Source organism: Mesoplodon bidens, assembly GCF_964165515.1.
Source record: "Mesoplodon bidens genome assembly, chromosome: 1".
NCBI classification, from domain to species: domain Eukaryota; kingdom Metazoa; phylum Chordata; class Mammalia; order Artiodactyla; family Ziphiidae; genus Mesoplodon; species Mesoplodon bidens.
Genome location: NC_138176.1, coordinates 180,838,731 through 180,861,575, shown reverse-complemented (window position 1 = coordinate 180,861,575; position 22,845 = coordinate 180,838,731). Strand labels below are relative to the sequence as shown.

At 34.4% G+C, this 22,845-nt stretch overlaps 1 protein-coding gene across 10 annotated transcripts in view; it reads left to right on the top strand.

The window, feature by feature from the left end:
* ANKRD17 (ankyrin repeat domain 17) overlaps positions 1–22,845 on the top strand; it is a 161,082-nt gene that overhangs the window by 85,238 nt on the left and 52,999 nt on the right. For 3 of the 10 annotated variants that reach the window (XM_081227743.1, XM_081227738.1, XM_081227744.1), the window contains exons 7-16: positions 2,199–2,293; positions 4,251–4,488; positions 5,830–6,021; positions 6,377–6,510; positions 8,653–8,740; positions 10,055–10,182; positions 10,436–10,579; positions 11,119–11,221; positions 12,717–13,469; positions 17,748–17,896. In XM_081227743.1, coding sequence (XP_081083869.1) covers positions 2,199–2,293; positions 4,251–4,488; positions 5,830–6,021; positions 6,377–6,510; positions 8,653–8,740; positions 10,055–10,182; positions 10,436–10,579; positions 11,119–11,221; positions 12,717–13,469; positions 17,748–17,896 — 2,024 coding nt within the window. The remainder of the gene's footprint in view (positions 1–2,198; positions 2,294–4,250; positions 4,489–5,829; positions 6,022–6,376; positions 6,511–8,652; positions 8,741–10,054; positions 10,183–10,435; positions 10,580–11,118; positions 11,222–12,716; positions 13,470–17,747; positions 17,897–22,845) is intronic. The other 7 variants (XM_081227741.1, XM_081227745.1, XM_081227747.1 and 4 more) reach the window with 5 other exon arrangements.

The following is a 22,845-nucleotide window of genomic DNA, read 5'->3' as shown; positions in this document are numbered from 1 at the left end:
TTTTTGATAGGTAAATTGCTATAAACTAAGAAACTTTTTTTTTTTTTTAAAGAAGATGTTGGGGGTTGGAGTTTATTAATTTATTTTATTTATTTTTGCTGTGTTGGGTCTTTGTTTCTGTGCCAGGGCTTTCTCTAGTTGTGGCAAGCGGGGGCCACTCTTCATCGTGGTGCGCGGGCCTCTCACTAATGCGGCCTCTGTTGTTGCGGAGCACAGGCTCCAGACGCGCAGGCTCAGTAGTTGTGGCTCTTGGGCCCAGTTGCTCCGCGGCACATGGGATCCTCCCAGACCACGGCTCTAACCCGTGTCCCCTGCATTAGCAGGTAGATTCTCAACCACTGCGCCACCAGGGAAGCCCTAAACTAAGAAACTTTTTAAAAAGAAAATTTCATGAAATTTTATACCTGCATAGCCATTCACTTCAATGTTTTCTACCATCTGCAGCTGTGTCATGATTGTATCATAAAATAAGTGATACATTTTTGACCCAGAGGCATCAAGAAAAAGCTCTTGCAAGGCAAGGTACAAAAGTTGAGGAGGCATTCACTCTCGATGGCTGAATCTTCACGTACACTAGCTTGTGAGTGAATGTCTCCTTAAATTTTGCACCCAGGGCTTTGATTCCTTCACCCTTGTGTTGGCCCTCCTGTTGTTTTGTTTCATTCTATCAGTACTTCAGAGTGGCCAGGGTTTTGTTAGGTCTTTTGGAATAACTTCACTTAAAAAACATGGCTAAAATACTCCTTAGACACATAAGTGACTAAAATTTAAGTTAAATGTAAAAATGTGCTCTAAAGGACTTTTGATTATCTCATGTTACAGATAATTCAGATTAAGGGTACTTAGGAAGCACAGCTGAGGTCTCTTACTTCTCCAGTTCTCTTTAGTAGTTTCGCAGAGATTGATCTTCATTGGGAGGGGAGGAATTAAGCCTTGGGGCAGCCTCTCCAGGGCAGGCTGATTGGGTGGCTCTGTCTTACCTTTCCATCAAATACTTTTGAAACTGGAACTAGCTCCATTTTACTACTGAGACCCAGCTGGCCAATGAGCTTTGAAATGGGGCTATATATAACTACTCTTCCCTCTCTCCTATGCTTGTAGCCTCACCCTGCTGAGGTTGGGGCTTGCAGGCTTTCGTTAGAGAAACTGGATATAGAACTGAGCTGGTGGAGAACATCTCTACTACTTCCAAGGATCCATGGACACTCTTACTTTCCCCTATTTCTGGTGAGGTCTCTTAGGATACAGATTGACAAGGAGGAGATGGGGAAGGGATAGAATTCAGGCTGAGACCAAACATTGATGTGGATCTTTGGAAAGGGAGAATGACAGAGAGGAAGGAGAGATAGTTTGTTAGCAAAAACAAGGTATGGCAGGTGCTACACTTATTCACCAGAGTTAATTTTAACTGTTCATGATTCCACCATCCACTCCTTCCTCCATTTCCAGTTGACTGAAAATTGACTGCAGCTCATTTCCAGATGAAGTTGGAAAAAAATTAGTCACTTTTCTACTGTTTCTTACATAGTATCTGAAGTCCTTTTTAAAAAATAATTTATGTTCATTGTAACTACTCACAAGGTAATCTTTATCTGAACTGAAGCATATGGTTTATTTGAAACTACATAAATATATGTGTGTGTATATATATATGTATGTGTATGTATATATTTATATCTAAATAAAGGAATAAATATAAATGGTGTTGTTTCAAGAATATTTTTATATATATGGTTTCCAACTTACAAGCAGGTTGTTCCTAAAATGTCTGTGAGTTAGTTATGGAAACTTAAAGCTCATATCCCCATAGAAATAACTTCAATGATGAGTATCATCCCAGGCTACTGGTCCACAAAAGCTAATTTAGTCTATAGTATAAATAAAATAACTATGGCATGCCTGGGCCCTAAAAAGGTTGCAGAGGGGATATTCTGGGTGTTGCATTTTAGGGCCACCTTTGCTCACCTACAGCAAGGATTTTAGTAATAGCAGTTTCTAGGGTAACAGGGTAAGGAGTAGAAAAGCACAGATCACTTGTATAATTTGTGTTGGGCAGTTGAGGGTGGCTTGTAGCTGACTTTGGTATTATGGTAATAAATGTATTGCTATAAGTTAAATATAACTTTTCAAAATATTGTAATTTTATTTTTGGGGAATAATAAAATATTTTTAAGTGATCTTATAAACTTTTGGTTTAGGACATCTAGAGATGGTGCGATTTCTTTTGGAAGCAGGCGCAGATCAAGAGCATAAAACAGATGAAATGCACACTGCTTTAATGGAGGCTTGCATGGTAAGATTGGTGAAATACATGCATGAAATATATTTATATGTTAGGTAGAGACAGAGCCAGTGTATAGTGAGTGCCATTTCCTTGGGTTCAAAGATTCTGTTTATCATGACTTGTGGATCAGAACCTCAGCTACCTGAGTTATAAGAGCCAGTCGTGCAATAATATTAACTTCTATCAGAGGTGCTTTCTGAAGCTTTGTAGCACTACCTATTTTTTCTTAGTCTCCCATAGTTATACTGGTTTTATGTAATTGGCACAAAAAGTGACTTTTAAAAGATTGATCAATGATATTAAAAATGAGAACATAATCCACAGAGTATGCACATAATACTAAGTAAAACATGTTCATCAAACCTGTAATTTAAAGTTTATGAAAAATTTGAAATTAGAATATTATTTGCATTACATAATTCTCCCTCTGTCATTCTCCTTTCCCAAAGATCCCTTTCCAAAGATTCTCCCTTCCCAAAGATCCTCTATCACGATCTTTTCTCAGCCCTGAATTCCATTTTTTAAGAACTTTTTTTTTTTAATTTGTACTTGAGAATACGTAATAATAGTATTCGTAAACTTCTGTATCTCAGTCTATGACTTGTGGCACAGAAATGAATCAGAATAACATTATAGACAGATTTATGAGAAAAACACACCAAAGATAAAGCAGACCCCAAATTAATTTTAAGTTTCTTGTCTCAACTTCCCTTCAGAGAATGATTATTGAAATGATGTTAAATTTTAATTACTAATTACAAAAAAAATTAGGTAGCCATTTAAGACGAGTTATTTTTGGTTTTTCTTATTGCCATACAGTGTTTGCTTTAGTAAATTATTCTTTTGATTAAACAAACTTTCTGGGAGGGTTATGAGTTCCCCATCTGTTAAAGTAATATCCTTCTCTAGGGTTGTTGTGAGGATTAAATGATATAATGTGTGTAAGGAACTTAAAACATCCTTGCCACCCCCATTAGAGAAACAAACTATATGTAGATTAAAAAATTAAAGTGGAATATTCTGTAGACCTACTCTGCATGCAATGTAAGTAAGTGTTAAAAGTAGATGAAAGATACTAGTAGGGGCCATACGTTTTGGAGACTTGCTAAGAGGCTGAGGTTTTAAACTGGACTTTAAAGGAAATGTAGGAGTTGACTACTTATGGAAGGAGAAAATTCTGAGCTAAAGGAACAGCAAAGTAACCACAGTGATAAGACATTAAAATTGTGTAATATGGCAAGTACCAAGGCAAAAATGGGCATGACATGTTCAAAAGAAGATGAAATGTCTGTGAGGTAATACAGAAGGAAAAATTGTATCAAAGGAAGAAAGAATGGAAAAGTGAGCCTTGGGGTTGCCAATATTTAGGAAAACTGTGAGAAAGGGAGACCGGTAAAGAAGACAGAAGATATTAAGAGAGAACTTCTTTTTCTTTTTCTTAATTGTCACTGGCATTTGATTGTCGAACAACAAAGGAATTACCATGTACATATTGTGTTCCCTTTTCCCTAACACATCATGCTCAATTCCCCCACTCCTCTAAAAAGTATTGGATTTTTCTTTCTCTACCTAGCCAAAACTTTGCTTATCCTTAAAGTTTCTATGAAAATCCTACTTTCCCTTTCTAAACTTTATGCTTTTAGCATTTAAGCTTATACTATGCAGTGTTGATGTTATCTCACAGTAATCTCTTATTTTATGTGCTTACTGTTTTTTTTTCCTGAGGTTAATAAGCTTTTTGATTGAAGATATTTTTCTACATATTATATATCCTCAATTGCTATTTACTACTAGAGTAAACTGTAGATATGTCTTAATTAATGCTTGCTTACTCACCTGTTAAATGTAGATTTATTAATTCTTATTTGAATTGAGATCAGTAAACTTCATTGTATAGCAATTGGGAAGTATTTTTAAAGATTTTTTAATGGTGCTGATTCATTTTTTTTAATTGCATTGTAATCAGGATGGCCATGTTGAAGTAGCTAGGCTACTTCTTGACAGTGGTGCCCAAGTGAACATGCCTGCTGATTCATTTGAATCACCATTGACTTTGGCTGCATGTGGTGGGCACGTGGAACTTGCAGCTTTACTAATTGAAAGAGGAGCTAGCCTGGAAGAGGTCAATGATGAAGGTTATACACCATTGATGGAAGCTGCTCGTGAAGGACATGAAGAAATGGTGGCGTTACTTTTAGGCCAAGGTAACCAATACCAATCAAGACACTAACGCATAAATGTGTAAAATGTAAGATTATGATTTTATAAAATTGAATTTATTTCATTTTTCTAGTAGATTTGTAATGAGGTGCTATCACAAAAACTAAAGATGAAATATTTTCTTTGAAAACAGCTCTCATACTGCACTAAATAAAATCAAATGGACTTCTTTACTATTTAAGAGCTTTCAGAGCCATTTTGTGCTGTGAGAATAAAAATAGAAGTGGGGGTGGGATAGGTTTGTAGGTTATGTAGGGGCATGTATGAGATTCAGCATTTCTGCAGCTAATATATTGAGAGAATGCGTCTTAGGGCAGAATACCTATTAATAAATATTTGATTCTAGTGTTTCACTGTGGGAAATCTTGCCATAAGGACTAACTTGATGAGAATGCAAGAATGCATGTATGAGAAGCTGTCAAGGAGCTCAGTACACAGTGGGCTTCTCTTTGGGGGAAAGTGAAACAGTTACTTGACTATTAAGATACCTTAACTTTAGAAGTAATCTCGCATCTCTATCCATATTGGTAGCCTGGTTTTATATCTCTTTTAATAGTAAAGGTTTTGTCTGTACAAATTTAAGAGGAATGGCACATTTTTTAAAAACCTTTTACTGAGAGGTAATATTGACTAGAATTTTAAAAGCATAATTTTTGGAGCAGGCTTCTTAGGTTTGGATCACAAATCCACTGCTTGCCGATTTTGTAACTTTAGGCAAGTTTCTAACCTTCTGTGCCTCAATTTTGTTGTCTGTAGGGTTTGTTGTGAGAGTTTATAGATGTGTATAAAGCTTTTAGAACACTGTTTGTCATACAGTGCCTGTTAAGTGTTAAATGTGGTGATGGTGGTAGTAGTGATGATGCTAATGTTGTGACCTTGGGCAAGTTAGTTAATCTCAATTTCCTAGCTGTAAAAATGGAGCTAACAGTAATATGTAAAATGCTTTAAATATTGCCTGACAAATAACAGCATATTAAATATTACCTATTATTATTTTCATCAACATCTTTATCATCATTATTTTGAATCTTTATAACTAGGGAATGTGGTTTATTTTCTAAGGCCTTAAATCACATGACTTGTACCTTCTGGCTGAATAAATCTTATTCCAGCAGTGTACATCAAATATGGGCTAGTGGATGTGGTTTTGATAGTTTTCTTTATTTTTAATCTGCCTCCTAGAATAGGGGAGAGGTACTTCATCATTTAGTAAATTAATATAAATGTTCATTTTTGAAGTATAGTTTACTAGGAAATAATCATGTTTTGCTTATCTCTGGAATAAGTTAATGACTTTCTTTAAATAATTAGAATCTTTATTTTAGGAGCAAATATCAATGCACAGACAGAAGAAACTCAAGAAACTGCCTTGACTTTGGCTTGCTGTGGAGGCTTTCTGGAAGTGGCAGACTTTCTAATTAAGGCAGGAGCTGATATAGAACTAGGGTGTTCTACCCCTTTAATGGAAGCTGCTCAAGAGGGTCATTTGGAGTTAGTTAAATACTTATTAGCTGCAGGTAGGCGTTTTTGCATTTGGGAGTTTTTTTACATGATTTATTTAAGTAAAAATATTACAATGCAAATAGCTTTTTTTGATGTATGATGCACTGAATGTGTATAGAAAAATAATGTGATAAATTTTTTAGTGTATTCTGAATAAACAATTTACCTTATTGCTGTTTGAAATATCTGCAGTTTTAATTTTAAGCAGTAATCTATTTCTAATTTTTTTTCTTTTTTGCTTTTAAAGATGCTGACAATATTCTCTATTTCTAGAAATGGATAAGGCTGTTTTGTCTAATTTGAGGAGATATGGCTTATCTAGAAGAAATTTCAGTATCCACATTTGTGTCTTATGATTCTTTTATTAAGGCTGTGTATCTAACACTACTGCAGGAGCTAATGTTCATGCAACAACAGCAACAGGGGATACAGCACTAACATACGCCTGTGAAAATGGTCATACCGATGTAGCAGATGTCTTACTTCAGGCAGGAGCAGATCTGGTAAGCTATGTCACTTTCTAAATCTTAATATTTAAAGCTAAGACAAGAAATTAATTGAAAGGGGATTATAGACAAAAGGTATTTCTTTACTTCTAATTTTATGTTGGACTTTTTGCCATTCTTTATCTCATTTAGTCATATTTTTTTCCTATGCTGTTTGGTGTCCAGTCTTATTTTCCTTGTTAGCAGGACTATCCAGTCTACTACCCCTTTTCCCCTACAAAAAAGGGAAAATTTTGTGTTTGATATGTTAATAATTAATACAAATTTTCTCTTAAGTTCTTAGCTATTTTTAGAAGCTTTTCTGATTTGTCATAAAAAAGCAAATATGGCTTAGAGGCATTTCACTGTAGTTTAGGAAATAAATTGTACCTATACCATTCAAAGCATTATTAAATAAAGGAGTTAAAAACATAAGTATTCAGTAAATAATATTTTCCCTGAAGTAACTTTTTATTTAGTGAGAAGGATGAAATACTAAGGTCATTTTAAAAAATATTTATTTATTTATTTATTTATTTTGGGCCGCGTTGGGTCTTCGTTGCTGCGCACAGGCTTTCTCTAGTTGCGGCGAGCAGAGGTTTCTCTTGTTGCGGAGCACAGGCTCTAGGTGCGTGGGCTTCAGTAGTTGTGGCACTCAGGCTCAGTAGTTGTGGCACATGGGCTTAGTTGCTCCACGGCATGTTGGGTCTTACCGGACCAGGGCTCGAACCCATGCATTGGCAGGCGGATTCTTAACCACTGCGCCACCAGGGAAGTCCCTACTGAGGTCATTTTAAGGTAGATTACAAAGAGATGTCATAGGGAAAGAACAGACAGTAAAAAAGCTCAGAAGAGATGAAGACGTCATCTGAAATGTTATGTTTGGGGCTGGGTAAGGTTTAGAAAGGTAGATACTGCGCTGTTGTTACAAAAGAGATACTCCAGTTGGAAGAAATAGTATGAGTACAGCCTGAGAGGTAGGGAAGAATAAAGCAATTGTGTGCGGGGAAAATAGTCATTCTTCCAGTTTAGCCTGTGAGGGAGTAAGAAAGGTAGGTTTTAGTTAAAACATGAGCACCCGTGTGTTCATGGGGCTGAGATTAATAAGCAAATGTGTTTTCCTGTAGAAGTTCATAGTTTGTGACAGAAACTCACATGCAGGCAGAAACAGGTTCCTCAGTTAACTGGTTTCTTAAACTTTACTTCTCTTTCCTCATTTATGAAAGGAGAGGGTTAAATTAGATTACTATTGTGGCCTCCTTCAGCTCTGTCTGTGTTGGTACAACTCTTGGAGAACTTACGACGAACATTATATTCTAGCTAGTCATGCGCATATTCTTCTTATTAGGTTTTGAGCTTCTTCAGCTTAGGAACTAAATTTCCAGTGTTTACTACAGTGACTGAAACATACAGCAATGTAATCTTGCTTAGTTAATTGCAATTATAACAACTTAGTGTGTGACTTAAGAGAAGAATCATCAGATGTAAGTGTAAAAAATATTGACATATAAAATGCTTTATAAAAGGTGTTTTTTTCTCAAACCTTTATACTGTAAGATCTGAAAATTTTTCCTATGCTGATATTCTGAATTGCAAAAATGCAGCTGGTTCTCCATCCTTTTGATACCCAGAAATCTCTAGTAATGTCTTATAATTGATGGTATTAAATATCACTAGCCTTGTTATTTTTATGTAAGGTAAAATAGAGATAATGAAAAGCCTGTAAAGGCAGAGAGTGATATACTTAGAGAAATTCATACACGTAGGATACAAATTTATGAAAAGAAAATCACTTGTAGTGGATTAGGATAATGTTGATAATGTTGATTGTTTGGAGAGGGCTGTGCTAGAGTGCCATTCATTGTTCAAGTTCCACAGTCCTTTTTGTAGAGAGAAAGAAAAATTACCCAGATGGATTTAGATGAGGGTGTAACAATCACATGAATATAACCCCAGTTCTTAATTTATCTGTATTTCCATAGAACATGTTTCTAATTTGAGATTGTTTAAATTAAAGAATGTATTCCTTGATTTACTTCAAAGCATGTTATTTAATATATTTAGATTCTGAAATTAGTTCAGTTCTCTTCTTTTTGATTTTCATAAAAAGGATTAATTGTTCATTAGAAATTAAATATCAAGTATGTGGTTTTTAAACAGGAGCATGAATCTGAAGGTGGAAGAACTCCTTTAATGAAAGCTGCAAGAGCTGGTCATGTTTGTACCGTTCAGTTCCTAATTAGTAAAGGTAGGTTTGTGTAAGGCAGTAATTTTTTCCCACAGGTATCTATCCCCTGCCCTTGGGTATTAAGAGATTTACAGGTAAAGAACATTTTGGAGGTGTCACGTGGTGGTGGGATGCTACTGAGATTTTTGTGAGTGGGTAGTTGATAAACATCCTGCAACACATAGAACCATTCCAAACTGTGAAGAGTTCTGATACCGAATACCACCCTTCTTAAAAAACATTTCAATACAGAAAAATTTCTCTATGTAAAAAACTTTGAGGGTTTAGATACCTTGAAGTCTTTTCTGTGTATGCAATAATCTATCTCGAAACCTGGATTTTTATGTTGTTTCTGCCACTGATTAATTTGAAGGCAAGTCACTTTTCTTCTTTATATTTCCTTGGGCCTAAGTTTCCTTCTTTGTAAAATATAGAGAGGTGGTCATAAATATAGCACCCCCCCAAAAATCAAAATTGAAATGGAACAAATATGCCAAAAATGCATTTTCATTCATGGTCATTTATTCTACTTTGAATACCAAAATCCTTAATAACAAAGGTAGCCTAAAGTTTGAAATCGTTTGTAGGTAAAGAAAATAAATCAGAAATAACTTACTGGTCAAAGTATTTTAGGCAATTTGAACACTTCCTTGTGTTATATGTTTATAAATAAGACATCGTATTCTCAAGAATGAAATTATTTTCAGTTATTATCTCCTCTCTTCTTTGGTTAATTTTAATGAATCTGATTCCAGTTTCTTCCTGGTATTTTATTTCCATTTCCCACATGCATAGCACAGTGTTCCAAATCAGGGATGAATTCATATTAAAGGGAAAATATACCAGTTTGCATTCTCAGATATTTCCCAGTGAAAAAAGATTATACTACTATTACTTACTATTTTTTGTTAATTCCTTCCATATTTGGCCCATAGAGGGCAGTGTGGTTTATTTTTTATTGGTTCTTAGTTATCTTTCCCACTGAAGATATTAAAATGTAGATAAAATTTTATATTTTACTTTTTTAAAACAGTGATTATATTAGGAATAATATATACTTTTATCATTATCTTTTAATGGTACATACTGAAACATTTATGGATGAAATTATATCATGTTTGTCTGGGATTTGTTTTAGAATAATTCAAGATGGGAGAGGAGAATGGATGTGGGTATATGTGAAATGATATTGGCCATGTTTATAATCATTGAAGCTGGGTAATGGGTATGTGGGGCTTCATTATACTGTTCTCTCTACTCTTCGATTTTGAAGTTTACCATAATTTAAGAAACAACACTCTATTAACATGATTTTTCACGCCTTGTCTGTTTTAGGAGCAAATGTGAATAGAACCACAGCTAACAATGACCATACTGTACTGTCCCTGGCTTGTGCAGGGGGTCATCTGGCAGTGGTGGAACTACTTTTGGCTCATGGGGCAGATCCTACTCACCGTTTAAAAGTATGTAACTCAAATGTTTCAGGTAGCATTGTGAATTACTCTTCACTCTTGAGCATAACAAATTATTATCTGTAAGTTCCACTTGTATTGGCATTCTAAATGTGTTCATTTTCTTCAGTTTTTAGAGAAAAGTGTTCTTTACTAAACCTAAAACTTTAATGTGTCTGGGGCCTGTTGGCTATATTTTCCTTAATATTTCTGTAAATTAACTTTAAAAAAAAATGTTTTTCCCCTTCCATATTCACTCTTTTAGGATGGCTCGACTATGTTGATAGAAGCAGCAAAAGGTGGTCATACAAGCGTTGTTTGCTATCTTTTGGACTATCCTAATAACTTGCTTTCAGCCCCTCCACCAGATGTCACTCAGTTAACGCCCCCATCCCACGATTTAAATAGGGTAAGCTTCTAAACTAAAGCATTTTATGTTATATCATCTTTTTCCCTTTGTTGGTCATAGTTCAAGATTAAACTAGATTGTTTTTTGTTGTAATATGTAGTTCTTTTTATAGATAACATACTTGATATGGTTAATGAACATCTGGTGTAATATTCAGATTCTAGATTGATATGATTTTGCTTTGCTTTCTTACTGTGGCCAGAATAACCTTTTGATTTCAAAGTTCATTAAAAAAATGTCATGGAGGGAATTCCCTGGCGTCCAGTGGTTGGGACTCAACGCTTTCACTGCTGGGTCCCGGGTTCAATCCTTGGTCAGGGAACTAAGATCCCATCCTGCAAGCTGTGCGGCATGGCCGAAAAAAAAAAAGTCATGGAAAATAATTTGATACCAACACATTTTAAGTAAATATGGCGCCTGAGATTGTCATATGAAAAAATATTTTGAATGGATCTTTGTAACTTATTCTTCATTTAAAGCAAATTATGTAATGGAAGGTGTAGGAAAAGCAGATATATAATCAGTTTCATTTGTCTTAGGCTCCTCGTGTACCAGTTCAAGCACTGCCCATGGTTGTCCCACCTCAGGAGCCTGACAAACCACCTGCCAATGTTGCCACTACTCTTCCCATTAGGAATAAAGGTCAGTTATACTTCTAAAGACTTAACAAGTTGTCCAAGTAAAAATGATAAGATTGCAAAAAAAACCCAAAAACTGGCCATTTAAAATTATTATTCCACAAAATATGAATTTTACTAGGTCGGCATAATTGAAGATTTTTTTTTTTAACAATGAAAAAAGCATGTTATTGGGAGAGAACATAGTTAAGAACACTAATTTGTGCTGCAATCAGAAGTATTAGCAGTGGAAATTCAGATGCTCATCTTTGATGCAATTCTGATTATCCATGATTTCCTCTAATAACTAGTCATTTCTATTCATGTTAAAATGTTAGGCTGCGTATAATTGGGTGACATTTTTGTAAATTACTAAAATTCCTGTAGTGATATGAGGCATAAGATTAATAAGCTAGATCAAAATTAAATTTTATTTTAGAATAACTGGTTTTAATTTAGATTTTATATCTGGAATACCTTTTCTCAACCAAGAATTCAAAGTTACTTCAGATATGGTTGTTTGTTGCTCTAGAACTCTGAGGTCCATATTTGATTTGTGGAAGTTACATCATGCATGTTCATAAGTTATGTCCCAAAAGATTACAGCTACCAGTTTGAATCAGTTTTTCCTTTTAGAAAGTTTTACCTGAGGAACCAATGTGTTTTTAATTTTTTGGTTTTTGGCTACCTATATTATTTTACCAACAAGAATACTAAATATTTCCACCAGTTCTTTTCAATCACGACTACCAATCTAGAGCCTTGGCACCTTTTTCAGTTGGTATAGCAAGCAAATGGTTGCTATACGGATAGCCAGATATGTTTATTCACCTGGCTGTCAGAAGATACAGTGGATGTCATAGTTCAGCATCTTTTCTTCCAGGGAAACTGAATCCCAGTTCTCTACTGGCCAGGTAGCTTTGTGAATATGTGAATTTCTTTCTTACCTTTATCAGTCTTGAAGATGGTAGGCCCCAACAAAGACATATATTTTAGTTGGATTTTAATTTCCTGGTACTTCTCAGTGGTTTGAGTACTCTTTGTGTGTATGTGTGTGTGTTTAAAAGGCACAGACTATTAAATGTAGAAAAACCTTGACTTAGAGGTTTAAGTTTTCCCTACATCTTAATAATTTAGCATTATTTTTCTGTTCTTATGATAAGTTTTTACATCTTTATGACCAGATGAGGTATCCATCTACACATAGCCTTAGATTTTACTTTAATTGTACCACTTAGATATCACAAACCTGCATCCCTCTGTTGTCTGATTTTAACCATGTGATATTTTTAAAATTCTGAAATTAATTTCCCAAAGATTACTCTATGCACATAAAATACATACATTTTATATTTATGATAAAGAAGGTGGATTTGTTTTTAACTCCTTAACAGTGCATTTTCACCTTCTATGGATATAATAACTTGGTGCATAACTGTTGGCACTAAACCTCCCAACAGTAACTCTGTAATGAGGATGCCATTCATGTGCACTTCTGAGGGGGTTTCTTTTTCACACAGCTGCTTCTAAACAAAAGTCCAGCAGCCATTTGCCAGCAAACAGCCAGGATGTACAGGGTTACATCACCAATCAGTCTCCAGAGAGCATTGTAGAAGAGGCTCAGGGAAAGTTAACAGAACTGGAACAGAGGATAAAAGAAGCCATAGAAAAGAATGCACAGCTGCAGTCCTTGGAACTGGCTCATGCTGACCAACTTACCAAGGAGAAGATCGAGGAGCTGAACAAAACAAGGGAGGAACAAATTCAGAAGAAACAAAAGATTTTGGAGGAACTACAGAAAGTAGAACGAGAATTACAACTGAAAACTCAGCAACAGCTAAAAAAGCAGTATCTAGAGGTTAAAGCTCAAAGAATTCAACTTCAGCAGCAGCAGCAACAGTCTTGCCAACATCTGGGACTGCTAACTCCTGTTGGGGTTGGAGAACAGCTTTCTGAGGGAGACTATGCACGGTTACAGCAAGTGGATCCCGTTTTGCTTAAAGATGAACCCCAGCAAACTGCTGCTCAGATGGGTTTTGCACCAGTCCAGCCTCTGGCCATGCCTCAAGCTTTGCCTCTGGCGGCAGGTCCCTTGCCTCCAGGGTCCATCGCAAATCTTACAGAACTGCAAGGAGTGATAGTTGGACAGCCAGTACTGGGCCAAGCACAGTTGGCAGGGCTGGGGCAAGGAATTCTGACAGAAACACAACAAGGGTTAATGGTAGCCAGCCCTGCTCAGACCCTCAATGACACGCTGGATGACATCATGGCAGGTGGGTTATATTGTTATGAGCAGGTATCAAATATGATTTGCTTAAGGCGAGTAAGAGTGTGCCAGAATTTTTTGCCGTTACCCAACTTGAGAACTATTTCTGGACTCTTGAACCATGTATATCTTTAGAAATATTAGTTCAATCTCAGACGTTCTCAAATGGATACAGGTCAAATTAAAGATTAGTTTATTCAATGCAAGTGGCTGAAACTTTCTGACTTAGGTGGGTAGGCTGGGAATCCAGGTTTTTCGGTAGTCAGGTTGATGTTTGATTTTTTTGTTTGTTTTTGGTCTTGTTTTTTCTCTTTAAGTTCAGAATACTGATAGAATTTTGGCTTTTTTGCTTCTGTATTCACACCAATAAACCGGGAAATTGATAGAAGTTGAAGTGCAAAACTAGTAGACTATATCAGAAAGCTTATTTGTGAACAGAAATACTTTATATCCTAATGGATCAGACTTCAAACCTGATGGATATAAAAAAAAAAAAAGTAAATACTTTTACAACAATAATAAAGTACCAAACCAAATAAGGTTTGATTATACTGTATGTCAGTGATTTATCCCCTGTGAATGTTCATGTGTAGTTTCTTTCTAATTGTATTATGAGGTGTGGTCCCTTGATAGTATCATAAATGACATCTTTAAATGGGTAGGCAGAGAAATTTTTTTCCATGTTAATTAGCTTCATTGGCAAAAAGAAATATTTTAGGAGTTGTTTTAATGGTTCTAGTTTTGGGTACTTAGTTTTTGTGAGTTCTGTAACAAAGTAGTAGAATGAGATTTTACAGGATCATAAGCCATAAGAATACTGTACTGAAAAGAATAATTTTCTTCATTTAAAAAAAAAGTAAAGAAAAAAAACAGAAAAAGAAGGAACAGGGGAAAACAAAGGGAGGAAATAGGTGAATTTTGATAATTTTCATCTGCTCTCTTCCCCCCTTTTAATTTTTTGGTCTGTACTTAAAGGATGATTGCATTTTTTCTAATGTTGAAACTATGTTTAAGTAGCATTATATATTACGATGAGATTATACATAATTTAACTTTAATCTTTTAAAAGAATAAAAGAAAATGAAATTGTATAGTGTTGAGATATTTAGCTAACATTCAGAAACTAAGAAACCAGCTAATGAGACAGATTTTGTACTTAGAAATTGCTCTAAAGTTTCCCAGTCTTCTTTTAGTATCACCTCAACAGTAGTATGTGGAATGAAAGTCTCTGCTAATCTTAGAGGGTACAGTAACTACATCGGAAAAAATGCTATTAATTGTTAGTAAGAACTATAAAGCTTCTTATATTAAGAAGTATACATTTTTCCTATAGATTTGAAAGTTACTGCTAATCACCATTAGTGAGTTATAATAATTGGGAATGTAATTTTAAAAACAGTATATATCTTATGAAGATTGAAGCACAGTAGCTCCAAATGCCAAATTTGATATTATTTTCATGGCCATTAATCTAGATCATAATGGTGTTCTTTATATTATATCAATTGAACTACCAAAGAATGTGTAGAATTAAGTGTTATTTATTCAATTAAATGAAGAATGGACATTCCATACCAATGAATATTTAAAAATTTTTGATATGCTATCAGAGTTTACCTGATGTTCTTGGGCATAGTTATCAATAATGATTTGCCAGTTGTATAATTTTTTTGCTGATCAGAATTATTGGAGGTTTGTAAAGTAGTCTTTCTGTTGATTTGTTTACCAAACGAAAACAATTAAATTCTCCCTATGTGTTCCAGGTGTTTTCATATAAAATTATTTTTTAAAGCTTATAACTTCTTAGGAAATATGACAGATACTTGTCATATTATAAAAATACTTTACCTGTTTATTCTCATTTATATGGGGAGAGGAGAGATGGCCAGAAGAAAGAACAGGATTAAAAACATCCAGCTACCTCCCTGCAACCCATTCCTGCATCATGCATGTGCACGTGCACAAACATACACATATACACTCACTTCCACAGCCTTTAAACTTCTTCTATGGTAGTACTTGTTATTTCAGTTGACTAATGACCATTTCCATTTCTTTCTTTGGGTTTCTTCATATCTTAAACTTCATTAGGCTCAGTCTTCCTTCTCTCCTTCAGCATAATGTCTGTTCTTTATTCCTTAGTCCCCATTTATTAGACTGCTTTTATAAGATTCAGTCTCTTTTTCTCTAGTACTTGGCTGGTTAGAATCTTCTATCTTCCTTGGTTTCTGTACTAGCCAAAGCAAAATCAGTTCCCTATTTAACCAGTCTTAACTGGCCTTTGCTGTGCTGTCAAGTTCCCTCTTTCCTTACCTGATGTTAAAACTTCTTTGAGCATCTGGTTTTCCCTCTCTGAAATCTAACCCTAAAATGAAGTTCCACATGTAAAGATCTGGTCTGTACCATGGTTTCTTCAGGTACCTACATATTTATAATTGTTACTTTTAATTGTAGAGAATGAATGAGTGACAGGCAGCTATTTAGTTTTAGTAAACCAATTTCATAGGTACCCCAAGGGTTAATTAAAAGAGGGAATTGATTTTTCCTATCTCCTTCTAGAAGAGGTGATAAGAACAACCAGCTTGACCAAAAATAAGAAAACTAATATGTTCTTTAAAAGAACTTATTCAAATTGAAATGTAAATTATAATTTAGTCATTTAACAATAAAGCTTAGATTTTTTTGTTCAGTATCATGAAATAAAATTCAGTTTTTCGGACAGATTGGTGTTCATTCTGTTTAAGCTAATTTTGTGTTTAGCATTTTCATTTGTGAAAATCAGTCTAATCAGAGGAGAATATGGAACCCATTTTAAGAGCCATAGATTTTATATGGTTTTGAAATTTATATATAGAATGTGTACATTTGAATTGTCTTGATCTTTTTCTTAACATACAAAACTATCAATGTGGAGTAACAATATCAAGGTCATTAGATGATTAACATATTAGTGTTGAATACATGCCCTTTTCTATTGATCTGAATCCCTAAGGATTCAAATAGTGTGTTTTGTTTTGTTTTGTTTTGTTTTGTTTCCTCCTTTGTTCTTCCTTTGGCTTTTAAGTGGACTTAAAAATGTATAATTATTGAATGTGTGTTGCTATAATGTATAGTGTATGTTTGTGCCTGAACTAAGGATTTCATGTAAAATAGATTTCTTAACTGACAATTGTGTTTATAATTGCTATGATAAGGTCTATTTCAGTTTTGTTCTTGGTAGGAGCATAACCTCTTTTGCCTGGTTTCAGATCCAGTTGTGATTCATGATTGTTTTCTGTCTGATGTAGTTGATAACTACATTGGTAACATACATCCACACTACTGTTGATCATTCAAAGATTAATGCCCAGACCCTAGTGCTATAGCATTTTTAATAAGGGGGAAAAAGGATTGATGTTCACATGGCAACTCCAGAAGTGAGTTGATGAGGGAATAAAGTACCCTCACCTGCTACCACCTTTGGAATTCTCCCATCTCAAGTACTGACCTAATTAGCCCCTTCTTAATTTGCTTATTTTGGTGAAAATAATATCATGGGAAAATTATACTTAGAAGAACTAACAGTAATCTATATTAGAAGGCTGATTGCATGCATACATCTTTTTCTACCCTAATGTTTTAATTTTGTCATCCTAAGTCAGTGTGATTGCTAGATTGATTGGTGAGCATTTTATGCCCTTCAGAATAATTCTGTATGTGAGAAACTGTTTCTGTGTGAGGATTAAATTTTTATATATATATACTGTCATACTGAGGGCCACACCCTGTCTGCAGTTAATAAAAGAACAGGAAGTATTTTAAATATTCAATAGCAAGTGTCCCCAAACAGTGATATTACTTTCATTAGTTCTAGAAAATAAGGTGTGAAATTGGCAGGTAAAAGACACATTTTCTCCTTCTTAACTTGACTATTTTAACTTTTATTCCTTTTCTGATTAAGAAGATATAATGGATAACCATTTGCATATATATTTAATTTTAATTCATAAAAATATTTTTGTTTTCAGGGTTATTTTGAATTAAGGTTTTGTGATTACATACCATAAGAGGGGAATTTGTTTTTCATATGGTTTATTGTTTAGCAAATGGGTTACTCTCAATATATATTTAAATTTTGGTCTGTTGTCCAGTGTCAGAAATAACCAGGAAAATGAGTTATTAGTGCTATGGCAGTCTACCTGTAGATATTTTGTTTTTAAATATATTTAAATATTTCTGACAACTATTTCTTGCTGTTACCTAACAATGTTTCATCCTCATTAAGTACAGTTATTTTGTTCAACAGCAGTCAGTGGAAGAGCATCTGCAATGTCAAACACTCCTACCCACAGTATCGCTGCTTCCATTTCCCAACCTCAGACTCCAACTCCAAGTCCTATCATCTCTCCTTCAGCCATGCTTCCTATCTACCCTGCCATTGATATTGATGCACAGGTAAGCTCCAAACTCAGGAGTGATAGTTTTTAGCTGGAATTATATCATCATTAGAAACATTAATCAGTTATTTAAATCATCTTAGACTGCTTTGTCTCTGGGCAAAGACCTGAGCCACAGGTGTAAATTAGAATCCACATTTAAAGAAATAAAATACCGAATACAGATTATTACTGATAATTATTGTGAAGATCTGGTTTCTGATGTCATCAAGTAATCTTTTTTTCTTAAACTTTAGTTTAAAAAGGGATGTAAAAAGAAAGAACTTATTTAAGACTATGTATTTTCTTCTGAACTTAAATTAGAAGATGTGTTTTAAAATTCATATTGGATTCCATTTATATAGCATATATACTCAGTTGCATTTATATTGTCTTTGAAAATTCTGATCTTGCCGACTGAAATATGTAGTAAGTCTATGTGTCTGTTTCTATAACACTGTTAAGTTTAAAAAACAAGTTTTTTAAAAGAATTAGTTTACCATGAAATGTCAGAGCAAAGTGAGGTTGGAAAAGAGAAGGTAGCTTGTGTTTTGTCCTGAAGAAATGCCAAGCAGCCTAGCTTAGAAGACTGCTGAATGAGGTAAGGGTATACGGCTTTCTTCAGGACTGAGAAATGTTTGCAGTTTATTTAGTTTTGTGTTTTGATTAATGCCTGATGGAGAGACTAGTGTGAGGGTTGTGGTGTACATTATAAAACTTGCAGTTTTATAAATGATCACTTCTTTATAAGCATCAATTTTAGGGAGGGGGATGGGGGAGAGGGAGAGAGAGAGAGAGAGAGAGAGTGTGTGTGTGTGTGTTTGTATTATTGCATCCTTAAGGGCCTGTACTATTAAGCTATTGAAATAAAGCCTCCTTTTCATTAAGATGTTTCTTGGTAATACTATGAAAAAGGAATTTCATTTCTGTTCTTACTTGCTTCCCTTATTTTATATGAGCTAACTTTTTTTTGAGCACCTAAAATAGTTAGGGGCTTTTTTAAAGGAATAACTTTATTCAATCTTCAGATTACACATATAAGGTAGCTACTCTTAAACACCCATTTTCCTGATGAAGAAACCTAAGCTAAGAGAGAGATTAAGCATTTGGCTTACAATCACTTCATTTAACTAAGAAATGGTGGGGCTGGAGTCAAACTTAGGTTGGTTTGACTTCAAAGGCACCCTTCCATATACCATACTATAGAGCTTCATTTTTAGTCTCATAAAAAAAATTAGACATTCATTTGGTGAACCACAATGGTTTACATTTCATATTGATAGCATTATAGAATTGGATAGAACTTTTTATTGAATTTACATTATTTTCCTCTAATCTGTTTTGCTCTGAGTCTGTTAATGTTTTAACCAGAAGTATATTTTCTAATTTTGTGAGATCAAGAATTGATCTATAAGCAAAAGTAAAACTTCACCAAAATATAAAGGGTTTCTTTTTTTTTTTTTTTTTTTTTAATGCTTTAAAATAAAACAGCCACAGGGACTTCCCTGGTGGTCCAGTGGTTAAGACTCTGCACTTTCACTGCAGCAGGGCAGGTTCGATCTCTGGTTGGGGAACTAAGATCCCACGTGCTGCACAGTGCAGCCAAAATTAAATCAATTAATCAATCAGCTACAGAAAAGGTTCCATCAAGTATGATCATGATTTTATTGAATTTGAGATTATAGTGATAATGAAATTTTACCTGACTATACCACTCAACCAACCATAAATTAATTTCTGAGAAGTTACATATAAATACATTTAAAAAGTTAATTTGAACAAACAACGTACATTTTAAATGTAGTAGACATACTTATGTAAAAAGATTTGACTATGGCTCCTTAAAAATCTGCTTCTTTATCTTGTCTTTACATTGAGGCTTTTCAGTTGGGTTAGCCTAATATGAGTTCAATACTTTTCATGGAGTTTACCATAATTGCATAGTTAGAAATTAGAAATTTCCTGTTTTGGAGCACATAATACAAAATAATTATTTGGAAATAATTGTTCACCATTTTTTCTTTAACCTTCAGTGTTACTTTTTTTAACTTACTAGTTTTTATGATACCAAGAAGGTACTTAAAGTGATAAATACAAAGATTCTTATATGCTTAATCCACCTGGAGTTTTTTCTAGATTCTCAATACAAATTCCATGAGATTTTACGTAATGGATATTTTGGTTTATGTGTGACAATACTGTGCCATTACAGACAGGTGATATGATGAAAAAGTTAATACTAAGATTCTTCCTCTATTTTGAAAGATTAAAAATCCTCTAATGGGGCCTCCCTGGTGGCGCAGTGGTTGAGAGTCCGCCTGCCGATGCAGGGGATACGGGTTCGTGCCCCGGTCTGGGAGGATCCCACATGCCGCGGAGCGGCTGGGCCCGTGAGCCGTGGCCGCTGGGCCTGCGCGTCTAGAGCCTGTGCTCCGCAACGGGAGAGGCCACAGCAGTGAGAGGCCCACATACCGCAAAAAGAAAAAAAAAAAAAAAAAAAAAAAATCCTCTAATGGATCTTTCATTTGTTTATTTTAACAAAACTTAACATGTACATTCTTTTTTTTTTTTTTTTTTTTTTTTTTTTTTTTTTTTTTTTGCGGTACACGGGCCTCTCACTGTTGTGGCCTCTCCCGTTGGGGAGCACAGGCTCCGGATGCGCAGGCTCAGCGGCCATGGCTCACGGGCCCAGCTGCTCCGCGGCATGTGGGATCTTCCCGGACCGGGGCACAAACCCGTGTCCCCTGCATCAGCAGGCGGACCCTCAACCACTGTGCCACCAGGGAAGCCCAACATGTACATTCTTAACTCTTTACAGATACTTACTTCTTTGACTTAATCTCTGTAACAATCCCATGAAGTAGGTACTGTTACTATTACCATTTTACAGGTAAGGAAAGAGGCCTTGCCTAACAGCCAATTTTTTAGCAGAGCCAGCTTTCAGACAAACAAAAAAAAGACTCTGGGTCTAAAATCTAGAAAATGGGTCTGCCTAGATAGCAAAGGGTCATGTGTGTTTAATCTTTACATCTGTTTAGCATATTTCCTTGGCCATACGGCATATTTACCACAAATCTTAACTTAAGGAAGAACAAAAGAAGTGTGATTTTTTAATGCCTCAGTATGTAAGTCTCTTTTTAAAAATGCTAATGATTCTTGAAAAATGGTCCTTTATTTGATCATTATAGTAGGGAACTAATATTTTAAACAAGGATTAGCTGGAATCACATGTGTAATTTCTGGCCCTTAAAGCATGCTGACGATAAGAGTTTGCATTCTTTATAATGTTCCTCAAATCTTATGTTCTATAACTAGAAATCACCCTTGGTTTGTGTGCCACAGGCTCTCCACCTCTCATGTAATGGTTGTATTGAATTAAGTTTGTCTGGATACTATCAAAACTTTTAAGATTAATACTACACACTGTGCTGTTACCAAAATTTATTTTAGGAAACATCAATAAATGATAGTTTGAAGTAATTATTTGGGACTGTTTTACTATACATTCTGATAACATAGCTCTAATCTCTATTTTTATTTTGTTTGAGTGGTGTAATAAAACTTATACCTGGGTACTCTAGATATGGAAATTAGAAATCACATATAGATTTTTAAGAACTGTGGTTTTATATGAAACAATAAATCTGGTTGAAGGTTAGAGTTGAATCCCTTGAATTAATTAAATATTTTCTGTATTTTATAGAGTGAACTTTTTATTAACTCTGCTAGCCGAAAGTGAGAAAGAATTAGCTGTTCTCTTCATAGGTTCTAAAACCTGTGTTCTGGCATGAACTGAACTTGTGTTCCAGTTCTGAACTGCTTGACATTTTATTCTCAAATTTCTAAAGGCTTTCCTTGAACTTGGAGTAACTTATTCTAGCACATCTCAAAAATGAGAAAAATAAATACCTCCTCATGTAATTTTGCCTTTTTTTCCTGTTTTTAATAATTAACATGTATCCATTATCTTTTAAAGAGGTAGATGTTAAATTTAACCTACATATCAAGACTGAAATTGTAGAGTATGTAAAATTATGTTTTACCTTTAATGGTATAAATGTCATTGGTATTTCTCTTTTCTTCTGTTTTTGCAACATGGAAAACAGTTTCACCACAATTTAATGAGAAATTAAGGAGACCAGGAAAAAACTCATTTAACTCATAATAGTAATATGAAATACTCTACCATTAAAGCATTCTACTTTAAAATGCATGCATTCTACTTGTTTATATGAAGTGTTTTAAATAGGTTATTTACTATCTTACTGATTTTTCTCATTTATCGAATGCCCTAAAGTGCCATCCTTTTTAATCTTATACATGACCCCTAACATGGTTAGAGAATGAGATATTTGGGACTATGGAGGTCTAAAAAATATTCAGCCCTTTAAATCCTAATAGTTTTCAAAGTAATTTATTTAATTACTTTAAATGAAATTAATAGATATACTTCCTTTTTTATAGTTCAGATATTTTTTTCACTTATAGCTCATTAAAAGCTGCCTTTTCCTTTAATATTGCATTTGTCTTATGATTCTTGCTTGTTTTTTTATCTTGTAAAATTGAATAGTCATGCTGGTAATTTACAGAATCTTTTTACATTGAATATAATTTTATCATTTTTTATAAGCCTGAATCATCATAACATGTTATGATACAGAATTGTATATTTTATGATATTGTGAGCTAAATGGAAATTTTCTTTAGAATATAAACCTGGAAAGCTCTTAACAAAGCTCTGGCCATCTTTTTCCTTTCCAGGTTTCTCTTAGATATATGACCAAGAATGTGACTTGGTAACCAGTATAATAACATAACTTTACTGTTACTTTGCCTTCTAGAAAGTCATCACCTACATTTCATTTCCTTGATTAGAAATATCCAAAACACCTGTTTTAATTCAAAACTACCTGTATCTTATCAGTAGTTAATTTTAACCCAAACTCCTACTTCAGTTAACTTGTTTCT